This window comes from Dromaius novaehollandiae, chromosome W (genome assembly GCF_036370855.1).
Source record: "Dromaius novaehollandiae isolate bDroNov1 chromosome W, bDroNov1.hap1, whole genome shotgun sequence".
Lineage (NCBI taxonomy): Eukaryota > Metazoa > Chordata > Aves > Casuariiformes > Dromaiidae > Dromaius > Dromaius novaehollandiae.
Window position 1 is genome coordinate 57,111,260 of NC_088130.1, and position 12,183 is coordinate 57,123,442.

The 12,183-nt window shown below is 41.8% G+C and overlaps 1 protein-coding gene across 1 annotated transcript in view; it reads right to left on the minus strand.

Moving 5' to 3' along the window:
* LOC135324505 (excitatory amino acid transporter 1) overlaps positions 1-12,183 on the minus strand; it is a 65,240-nt gene that overhangs the window by 11,495 nt on the left and 41,562 nt on the right. Inside the window, exons 4-5 of the mRNA XM_064501045.1 lie at positions 8,489-8,693; positions 7,050-7,092 (exon numbers count right to left, since the gene is read on the minus strand). Of these exons, the coding sequence (XP_064357115.1) occupies positions 7,050-7,092; positions 8,489-8,693 (248 nt within the window). The remainder of the gene's footprint in view (positions 1-7,049; positions 7,093-8,488; positions 8,694-12,183) is intronic.

Here is a 12,183-nt window from a genome sequence, read left to right on the forward strand (position 1 = left end):
CCTGTTCAAGTGACAGAGAGCTAGCAGAGTGCAAGTGGAAATGATCTGGAAGTTAACACCAAAGGAATTTTACTTCAATCCTGACAATACCATTTAAATACTGCCTAATACTGTACATCAAACACTTCTAATTCTTTCTTTATGTATATGGGTATGATAATTATATTATATATGTATTTTTTATTTCTAAGTAGAAAAGAAACCTAGGTGAATTTACTTAAGTCAGAAGTCTGAAAGTGGTAAGTATGCTGGGCTTGTGGGCATGCAGATTAGACCAACACTGAAAAGCAAGCTACTTAATGAGCACTGGAATTAAAGCCTGATTTCCTACAGGATTTCGTATGGATTTATTTCCTACTTTCCCTAGACACATCATAACTATCTTCTCCCCAGTTCTCCTCCACGACCCTCAGACCTTCTCTCACTCCTACCTATTCGACTAGGGCAAAAGCAACATGTGGTATGGCTGTTCGACAGTGACAGATGTACACTGATTGTCTGACTGGCTGTTGCCCGTCAGAACAGGGTAGGCGCTGTCATAACTGCTTTTTCCTCAGTGGCAACACAGCCTGGGTTTTTCTGAGACTTCTCCCCCTGTGTCGGATTAGGCTGGAATTGGCCATCGGGCCTAAAAACTATGAGGGGGGGACAGAGAAAGATCTGGGCAGCTAGAGAGGAAAAAGCACATCACATGAAGTGCCTTTCCTTTGAAAATCCAGTTGGAACTCTTCTTAGGAGGTAATAGCATATTCCTTCTTTTTCAGCATTGATTCTGGAATTGTGTTCCAGTGGGAGGCTGCCTTTGGTCCTTTATTAGTTAGGAGTCTCTTCAGAGCTATAGCAGGGATTTTAGGACCCCAGTTAGCAATGCGAAGCCTTTTTCAATTTCAGCTATGAGAGCGGTACACAGATAAGTAGACCTTTTCTGTTGACTTGCTCTGTTGGTAAGGTGTAGGTATTCACAAATGTTAGCTTTAGCTAACACTAACATTTTAGTGGTCATGAGAAAGTTCTTGGTGAAGCGAAAGAAATTAAGGAAAACCAAATAAAGGAATTGAAAAGCAGACTTCTGCCTAGGAAAAAGTGTAGGTTGAGATTTAGTTTTTGTTAGTGCCTTCTCTGATGACACTAAAGGCAAAACACAAGATTGCTTGACCCCCACAAAGGGAATTTGCTGTGAAAAAAGCCAACTGTGAAAAAGGGTGAAAAGGCCAACAGATGAGAGAGACCTTCAAGTGGGGCAAAAATGTCAGTTTTGAAATAGATGAGGGAGTAGCAGAGTTGATTATTACTCCCTCTGCAGAAATACTGGTGATACAGATCATTTTGTGAGCTGATCCCCACTTTCAGGCAGATCTGTACTGGATCTTGGTGGGAATCAGAGTTATCAGACGTCTATAGAGATCTGAGTAAAAACACTTAACTGGAGTTCTTTTAGCTCAAACTGACATTTTAATATCATACTATGATTCTGCAAGTCCACATTCTTTTGTGTCATTCAATACTGGAAGAAATTAGACAAAGAAAAACTGCTCATGTAAAAACACACTGCAGGCCTAGAGATCTCAAAAGAGCTGGTTATGTTTCACTAGAAGTCTCCACACCTACACTGATGATCTGTGAAGGGCCAGTACAACATCATAGAAGTCCTGTCATTGCTGAGGATAAGTTTGGGCCATTTTGTCTCAAGGCAGAGATATTTTGCCTGGTAAGGTTTTAGATAAAAAATATTCATATATTTTCTTTATTTTCATTTATAGAAAGCAAATTAGGAGCAAGGTAGATATTATTTGATACATATTAATCCTAATAGCTTTCTATTAAGAACTTTATCTGCAATGAAAATATAAAAACAACGGCATTTCTGGACTTCATTGCAAGACATGGTGTTAATGAACACCTTTAAAAAAGTTTAATTATCTCATTATGAAACAGACAATATATTTACTTTCTTGCATAATATAATGAATTACCTGTTTAAGCTTTTGTTATTCTTTTGTTTTCATTAATGGTACAAAATACACACCACTCTTGAATATATTGCATAACTTTTTAAGAAGCAACTTCACACCATTGCAGTAGCACATTCCAGTGGTTAATTTGCAATCACATGTGTAGCTGCTCTGAAAACTCATGATTTACTGCCAGGACTTTGAGATAGTACAATTAATTCTATCTGTGCTGAGTCAACGTGGTGGTGTAGCTTTTAGTGATAATGACTTGAAAAGCAACAAGCTTGCTAGCCCATTTCTCTGAACCTTAAATGCAAGCCTAAAAAAATGAAAAGAAATGAAGAAAATAAGACAATGATATCCCATCTTCCTGATTTCATTTTTCTTTCCTTTCCATGTGGACTTGTGTGAACACATCCTAAGTATCTACAGAAGAATGGATGAAACAGCTTAAAGTATATCTCAACCAGCCAAGACTCTCACTAGGAACAGGCAGCATGTATTAGTTAGTAATCACATGTATGGATATGTGATTAACACTTCCGATCCACTTGATAAGGATGAGCTGAGGGAAGAATATTAATTAAAAACATATCAGAAGAAATACACTTATCAGATGCACCTTTCTAGTTCAGCTGGCATCAAATTCTGCATTTCTGCAACACAATGTCCACCCCCTGCCAAAACTGTTAGACTGATTCTCTTTCTCCAGATGCCCCAAGTTCACTTGTGTTTCTTTTGTCTTTTGATATATCATCAAGCACAGCATGAAGAACGAGCAGTTAAAATGCAGCATCTGCCTACGAAGCAGGCTGCTTAGAGCTGCTTAGCCCCAGGATAGATAGGATCTTCAAATCTAGCAAGGAAAGAAAGATGAAGAGATAAAGGATGGAAGTGAAAGATATCAAAGATTTCTTAAGATATCCCCAAACTGGATAGCTTTAGATAAGCATTGAATGTTTGCACTCAACCTTTTCAGGTTCTCCTATAACTAATAAAAATTTCCCCGAACCCAAATGGTCAGCACATAGCAAAGGCAGCAATATGTGTCACATGGGAATAGCCAGCACCAGAAAGTACACTGTCTGGTTTAAAAATCTGCTTTTCCCAGCAATCCCCATCTGCCATTCATATAATTGGCGAAAGTACGGATCTATGGATCACAGAGTGCCAGCAGGACTCTGGGCTTTGACAGGGACAGGGGGTGGCTAGCAAAGAATGGAGTGAAGCTGAAGCCCAGCACTTCCCAGATTATTATTCTTAGCTTCACTTGCTAGGCAATGGTGGATCTCTGTCCCTATAAGCTCTCCTGGTACAAGGGGCTGAATGGTACCAGTTAGGCCTGAAATGGTTCTGCTGCTTCTCAGGTGGAGGTTTAAATGTAAGGATTTCCTTCGCTCTTCGGTGGGCTCTCTGTCACTCCTGCAGGGACTCTTCCTGGCTTCTGGGATCTACAGCGGAGGGGCCAGTCTGGAGGGGAGGGGGCACTTGGATCCATCATTCTTCCTGTTTCCTGGGAAGAAAATACGCAGAGAAGGAGGCGGCGAGAGTTTTGTCTACCTCAGGGACTTGCTGAGAAAGAAGAGCAGGAAAGGGAATCCAAAGGAGCAGAGGACTGAATGTGAAGACCTTTCCTGAATGAACCCTAGGGTCCCAGCCTTCCTCCAGGCTCTTCTCCCATCAGCAATCCTATAAACTCTTGCCCACCTCCGTCTAGAAGCCTGTTGTCCTTCAGCTCCCCGCCTTGGTTATCGCACTGCACACAGCCCTTCCCTTTCCTTTTGCATGAGAGCAATTTCACACCCAGAAAACTTCTTTACCCACTAAAATGAATTATGCTAAGGAAAGTGCAATTTTCCATGTCTTCGCATTGCAACATTTCAGCAATAGCTGATCTTTTGAGCGCTAAGGATAAGGTGACAACTTCAGAAATGGTAGCTGGTTCCGTGTGTTGGTGGAGCTGCTTTGGGAGATGCCTGCAACTGCTGGGGAAAGTAGCTGGTTCAAGCCTTGCTGTGAGTCCTAACACAGTCGGTAGGGTACCTGTATGCCAGCAGTAGTGAGAAAGGAGAAAAAGCTTCCAGTGGGTTCCAGTACAGTCAGGAAATAAACTTGCTCAAGGGTACTGTAAGAGAGTTTGTGAGCAGCTAACATATCAAAGGATGGGATTTGAACGTGAAGCATATATGTCAGTGATGGCTTCCATATGGGCACAGCTGTGTATCAGTATAAACCCTTTGGGCCAGCAAATGCAGTGCTACAGAACCAGATTAGCGCCAGACGGATAATCATTCTTTATAAATCTTCTGAGAAACATAGGAAAAACATGATGGAAATTTTTGAAAAGAAGGTTATAGGGTCAGATGTGCAACGTCGTGTGGGCACCTATGAAGCTTATACATTCTTGTGTCTCCTGTAAAATTTTTTTTCTGCCTAAAAATCTTAATTTTGATACTTGATTCAAAAACTAATAGCATCAGTATGACAGATTTAAAATCCTGGTGCTTCAGTAAGCATATCTGCTGATGAAAGTCAGAAGCAACTGCCATGAAACATTTCCTGTTTATTGAACAGTTTCTAGGAATCCCTTTAAACTGTAAAGCACAGGAGAAATACAATATATATAATGTAAACAGAATCTACAGGACATTTTCAATGAAAAACATAGGATTTATGACTGCTAGTCATTGAGTTGAGTTTTCTGTTGTTGTAGAATACCTAACTGCATGAATTTTTCAAGCTGTATCTTAAAACTGATGAGCTGGTTTGTCCCCAAAACTCCTATTTAAAGTTTTTTTCCAGGACTTTACCTTTTAGGTAAGGAAGGTTAACCTTACACTGATTTCCACTTTAAATTGACTTCCATTTCTTCTTGTATAAACATTTTCTTCATCTTAAACAGCTCTGTTCCCACTTTGGTGTTTTGTACCTGAGTAGTTTCTAAAGCAAGCTTCTTTTTGCTTGGGACACTGTGTTCATTTGATAATCCCAGCAACTATTCTCTCCATTGTGCCCATTTTGCATGCATCTTCCTCGAATGTAGTGACCCGAACATACTGGATATTCCAGACAAAATCTCACTTGTGACTTTTCTGGTAGTAACGATACATTATTTCTTCTACTGGAGTTATCTCGCCTAATATATCCTGGAGCTAGGCTAGGCTTTTTTCTTTTTGTTCTTTTTTTCTGATGATGAGTTCCCATCTCAAAACAGAAATTCCTGTGAGTTCCTAAGTGCATATCTGGAATGTGATGCAGCGCTGTAAGGAGATACCAAGCTCGCCAGTCTCTGCAAGGGCCAATTCACTGTGCTGTTGTGATTTGCATTATATACTTTATAATTACATTATACTGTGCTGGGGCATGCCAGCCTCTTTGGCTGATACCAAGTGCTCCAATGGTTGTGTCATCAATAAATTTCATTTTGTGCATTTTATGGCAATGTGATTCATAAAAATACCAATTGAACTAGGCCCAAGACCTGTCCTACAGCAACTTCTATTATCTCCAGATGGGCCTCCTTCCCATGAGTTTCACAGTTCTCACAATAATCTTACCCCCCCCTCAGCTATTTCACCTCCTCCATGGTTTTAAATACACTGGTTTTCAGAAGTCCAAATAGATTAGAGCTATTGCACTTCTGTGGCACAAAACAAAGGGATTGTGGGAGAAAATCAGCAATCTTTTGAAAGAAAGACAAAAGGTTAATCTGGCACAATCCATGTTTCACAAGCCTGTGTTAACCTTTATCCTACTTTTCATATATTTTTCATTTATTACAGTACTAAGTTTTTACTCTTTCCTTCAAGTTTTTTCCATCCTTCAGCACAACTGAGATTAGGCTAATTAGTTATTAACTGCCTAAATCAATTCCCCAATCTTTCCCCAATCTTTCTGAAACTGCAATTTGAAAGGCCGTATCATTGCTTTCACCAGTTACCAACAATAACTCCCCAACCTGACAGGTTTATTAAAGTGCTTGCTATCAGACCTGTAATAGTATGCCCTGTTTTTTTCAGTATTTTGAGAAAAAGACGATGTCATTCTGAGACTTGATTATCTTAAATTCTTTGAATTTTGTTTCCTAGTTCAGATACAGACTTTTGTATTTCCATACTGCCATTCCCCATCACTGCCCTGAGTTCATCATCATCCTTACTGAAAACAGAGGCATGGAATTTGTTGGTTTTAGGGCTAGGTGTAGATTATCTTTAATCTTGAACAAATCTTTAATGTAGAAGGTCACTGCTTTTTATTAGTCTCTGTTTATCTGCCTAAAGAAACTTTTACTGTATTTTTTAAATATTCTGCAAGATGTAACACAGCCTGACTTTTGAAAATTTTTACTTTATCCTCTTGCTTTTTTGTTGCTACAGCAATAACTGGTAAACAGTATCTGTTCAAGACTGTGGGGTCAGTACGAAGCTATCAGATCATGGCACTATATATGATAGGTTTCACTGGATCTATATTGTTCTTTTTTTAAGAAATTTAACTAGTTACTTTTATTTTCTCCTTACAACAGGTAAAGTTAACTAGGCTAGTGACAGGGAGATTTGGGAAGCAAGTAAGCGCAATGTTTTTGGCATTCCTACGACACGGTGACAGGGAGCCCTGGTTTCGATTTTGCTGTTGATGCCCGTAGAACGGTTGCCTCGGTTTCTAACCTACGCATATTCCCATGGGATGTTCTTGAACATGATCCAGTCTCTGTACAGATGGTGCACATCCCAGTTTCTCCCGCTCTAACATAACACTGCTTTTGAAAAGGAAACTCGGCATTGACTTTAGTGAAGCTTGCTATAGGCTCATGAATTTGTCATTTTCAGAAAATGAATTTTTTGACTTCCTAGGCCAGGTGGGTTTTCTTCACTTCTCATAGCAAGAACTGAGAAGGAATGAATGAAAACAAGGCACAGATTTGACTGGAGGGGTTTTGGTGACAGTTGGCAGGGTACGTAAGATTTGTCACTGCTGTAAGTACAAGTGCAAGCATATGATATTCCTAAAGAAAACGCTATTACATTTCACTGTCCTATTTTATTATACGAAGCTATGGTAATAGAGTTTCATTTGGAAACAGCAAAACATTTTTACCTGTTTAAAGCAAGCTTCCACCAAGTTTGGAGGGAACATATTTCTGTGAAAAGGAAAGAAAAGAGCATGAGAAGTAGTAAGATTCTAGTAATGCCTTAAGTAGTGGCACAGCTATATAAAGGAATAGATCAGCTAATTACCAAAGGAGTCCTAAGATGAATATCTATGTATTTATGCCTACAGTGAGCAGAGCTTCACATATACCATTGGCCTGCTTGGCTTTACCAGGACAAGATACAGTAGGGTTGGATAGGTCATGTCCATTGCAGTCTCTGTATCCAATGTTGTAGAGCAAGTCGCCTTAGCAAGCTAAATTGCCAAACAAACAAAGCTCTGTGGCAACTTTTAATTTTGCATTTATTAATGCTGTCTGAATACAGATTAATAAAAAACTCATTAATATTTAGTGCACTTCCACTTCTCAAATGATTTTTGGTCACGTACCGTAGTGTGTCTTGACTTTTACTCTTCAACCTACTGTCTTGTTGTGATCAATATTAATATTAATAAATATTCCTAAAGTTTGAATATTCTTTAGTAAGTTACACATACGCATATAAACGTGTGTGAGTGTGTGTGTGTACCTTTTACATAGAGAGGTTTTGTTTGTCTGTTTATTTTCCGTAGTGGTGACATTTCTGATGGAATCAGAGGCAGCCTAACAGACTAAATCTTGAGGAATCGGAGGGTAAACCTCTTCATGGGTCTTTCTGAAGTCCCCCTTCCTGGCAGCATGACCCTTGGAGGCCTTTCTCCATGTCTCTGGCTTCTCCAAAGGGATTAGCATAACACAGATTTTTGGTCTTTACCTGTGGAAGAGCTTCTGAGCTCACAACCTCAGCCTCCCTGCTCCATGGAATACATCTGTGACATGTTAGCTGTACAAAAGAGGCATTGCAGAGCCTCTCTGAGCAAGGAGAAAACCAGCCATTACATCTGTATTTTACTTGCCAATTGCTGGAATTTCCTTCCCATACCTGCAAAGTTAAGTAGATGGACCCAGTTTGGGAGCTACAATTCAAAATTAAGATGACTAACTAAACGAGGGTTTCAAGTGAAGTGAGAAGCCTGTCAAAAGTTGGAAGTAAAGGAAAGCAGAGGAATTTGGTAGTAAGGACTGTGCTGCGGAAGGAGGGGGAAAGACCCATGCAGACAGCAGGACAGAGATCTTTTGTGTGTGTGTAATATTGCTTCGATTTTTAAAAGCAGTTTCTTCCCTTGCAACTTAGCCTGATTTGAAAATAAATCCATGTATTGTTCTTTAATTTGTAGTGTTGTTGGTGTTAGAGATGTTGGTGTTAGAGATGTTGGTGTCACCTAGTTGAAAGAAATCTGGCCAGTTTATCCAGTCACTGTCTGAAATTCTCTACTGTCATGGTGTGACTCTAAATATTAGTTGTTGTTGTTGGTAGAGAGAATGTGCAATATGATAGCCATACCTGATTAAATCAAGAAAGGCATCTGCTGCTGTCACTTGCACAATTTTGCCTTCTCTGTGCATGTTTTCTTTTGTACCTTTGCCAGGGTGGATGATGACCACAATGATAATACCAATCAGTACAGCAATGATCGTTGTACTCATGTAGTAGACTACTGCTCGGACTCCCATCTTCCCTGATGCTTTACTATCCAGGGCAGCAATTCCTAGTAAATTTAAGCACAAGGACATATACCTCATATAGTTGAGAGTAAAGACTATAAACTCAGCATCGTGAAAGTGGTTTTGTGGGAAGAGTTTTGATGACCAGGACATCTAATACTCTCCAGCACATGCTGGCCCTCCGTCGCAGCCCGCACTGCCGTTGTCTTCCCACCCCACCCCTGTTGCTTGGTATTACACAACTCCTATACGAGTTACAGCTTTCTGTGCTATGTTAACACATGTAAAAGGCAAAGATTATTGGTTTGATGAAGTGTGGCTTTTTCTATATTCCGCTGAGGCAGTATGTGGAGTTTTTAATCAGCACAGTTACAATAGTCTGAAAAACGTGCCTTAGAAATCTGCACCTAATTTGTCATGTTAAGAAAGGAAACAGCACTCTGGAGTGATGTTGATAACGTCTGCTACAATTAAGATGTATGAAGAGTTCTCTTCAATCCTTACTGGGATGACCTGAGTTTACCTCTGTCCTGAGCCATGGGAGTTAAAATAGATTAAATGCTGTTAGCTGGTTTCAGAAAATGCTTGCTATTGTATGAATAAGCATAAGTCTTTTATAAGCTTTGCAAAACTTGTGACATTAATCCTAATTCTTGGCTGGTCTTAATGCATCTGAATACGAGGGTGCTCAGTGTGGCACCTGCTGAAGCATTTGTTCATCACGCTGCATCAACAGGGCTGCACTGCGGTTTTTAAGCGAACGTGCAGTTCTGCCCGGGGGCGGCTCTGATGCTCCAAGCAAGAGCATCTCATGAATGCTGTCCGAAATGGAAATGCTCGCTCTCTTTGCAAACAGGTGCACTTAGCGTGCCTTTCCTTACAATTTCAAGTCGTCAAGTAACTTCCCATACTTCATTTGGAGGCCTACACCAGCTGTCTCAAATACTGCTAATGTTTCCGGTTGGCATCTTGCCTTCAAAGTGCAGAACGATGCAAGAGGCCGGGAAATGGATCCCTTCACTTTATTATCTCCTCCTATGGACCCCTCTATGGCACCGTCTAATCCAGACCTCGGCTGACTGTCCACATGTTTATCCAGGTTCCATCCTTGTATGTATAGAATATAATGGAAGTTGCCCACCTTTTGCTCTGGATGCCAATTTTGCAGGAAAAAGCATGTAAAATAGTGCAAAAGAATTGCCTGAATGTAAATAATATGGAAATATAAAACTAGAATCATGACCGGGCAAAACTAAATATTTTCTCAAAGTGCCTGTCATTACAGATATACCATACTTCTATCTTATAACAGAGGAAACACGTGCTGCTGGAGTTACAGCGAAACCGCTGTGGATAATCACCGATTGTACTGAGATCGAGGCTTTATTCCAGGCTCTGCTCAAATCTTCAAAGTATAAAGCTAATCACATGCTCCATACTTACCGTTTTGTTTCAGCTAGGCATGCCTGTCCTTGCGGCAGAAGCCATCAGTGCCAGTAAGATTTGTACCCACAAAAGCAAGATCAGTAGACCTGCTCCCTGAACTGCTTGATTTATACCTGCCATTGTAGTAGGAGAGCAAAGCGTTACAGGCACGATACAAAACTGAAAATGGAAACCCAGCATTTGAAGCTCTCTGCTCAGCTCTTCCATCTGTAAAACTAGATGATGATACTTGGCTGTGGTAAGTGTTCATTTAGATGGTTTGCAGTTCTGTGAGGAAGATGGTACATGCTGGCAAGTAATAAATAGCTCTCCTATTTTTATAATCAGAAAGTAAATCCTAAAGCCACTCTGGCACTGGATGGAGAATTGCATAGTTTTTTAGATTCCTTAAAATAATGCAAATGTTACTATAATTAACCAATGCTTAAAACTACAGTTAATAATTGTTGGAGTGCTTGTAGATCTGAGTTCTACAATGCTTATATAAGAAAGCTTTTGATAGGAATATTATTTTTATAGTATGTAACTTAAAAAGTAGTCAATTTAAAAAGTGAAAAAAATGCAGGCATATGGCTCCAGTCAAATTAGTCTTTATATACTTTGAATTTAAATTGTTCTATGTGCTTACTTGCCATTTCTAAAGTAGCAGAAATGGGCCATGTATTTTTTATTTTAGCTAAGTTCAGTTTTAGACTTGGTTGCATCCTGAACATGGAGAGCTAAACTGAACCCATGTAGTTTGGTGAGGAGACTGGGAAATGCAGAGCTGGTGCATCAGTCAGTTCCTAGCGTCCTGCCCTTGCCGGGGAAGGGGCTCAGGGCCGGATACTGAGCACTGTCAGCGTGAGGGTTCGCAGGCTTAGGTGCTTGCTGTTATAACCAGGTCTATTCTTCCTTTGTACCCTCCACTGGATACTGGGCTGCATCTCCTACGCTGCAAAAATCACTAGGAGTCAGTGTGGGGCATGTCTTACACCAAAGCTAGCTGCGCTGGAGGATTAGAGCTTGTGATCCTGTTTCATCCTCGGACTGCGTCTGGGATAAAGTGATGCACCGTGTGCAAACAGTATGTCAGGGAGCAAGAGCCATGCTCTTTTCTCTATAAGCTGCTTTTCAGCTTGATTTCCTACTATGCACCCCGTCTGTGCCTCTGCTGCCCCTCATTTTAGTTGCTCAGTCTCATTTCTGTTCCTGCTTGTCATATCATGACTTTTCAGCTTGCAAGCGGGGGACAACGCTTCCTCTCTTCAGGAGCGCTAACCGCCCGCGGCACGTGTAGTAGCAGGCACTCAAGGCAGAGGGACGGCAGGCGCAGGCAGGACCAGGAGCTGCAGGAGGAGGCAGCGGGTTGCCCTGGGGGTGAGTCCCCGCCTGGGCCCTGCTGGGCAGCCGTGCCGCTGCGGAGGCTCAGGGCAGCCCAGGGCACCTCAGGGGGACACGCGGCACCTGCCAGGGCCGAAAGTGCCAAAGCTTCCAGCCTACCACCTACGAGAATTATCTAAAAAAATATTTAAAATCTGTTTTCAAAACATGAGAAAACAAAGGGTTTTGTTTTCTCCGTGTTTTTAAAGGTTGGCAAGATTTCTTAGTGGCGAACGGGTCTCTGGGAGGGCCTTTAATGGAGAAGCAATAAAGTTAGCGCCGAAGCATTCATGTGTCACGGGTCCTCGTATCCCGTTCTTTCACAGCCAGCCGGCCAAACTGCCCTTGTCCGGCAGGAGATGTATGTGCCCCTGTCATCCTGCTCGCTCCTCCGCAGGGCCGCTGGCTCCGGCGCCTGGGCCACCCCGCTGCCCTCCGCTCCGGCCTCTCCCTCCCCTCCGCCGAGGGGCCTGGGAAACTTCGCCGTGCCGCCGGGCCCCCTCGCACGGGGATGCCCGGCGTCGCCAAGGCGACACCGAGCAGCGAGCCTGTCATCCCCCCTAGCGTGTGTGCGCGCACAGCGTGAATGGGAATGGTTTTAGGGATTGATGGGGAGGGAAGGAAGGGAAGAAAGGAAGGGGCAGGCCCAGGCCTGTAAGACTGCAAACAAACCCGAGCCCTCGCTCCTGTCCTCTCCCTTCACCTCCTCCTTCCCTCTCTTTGGAA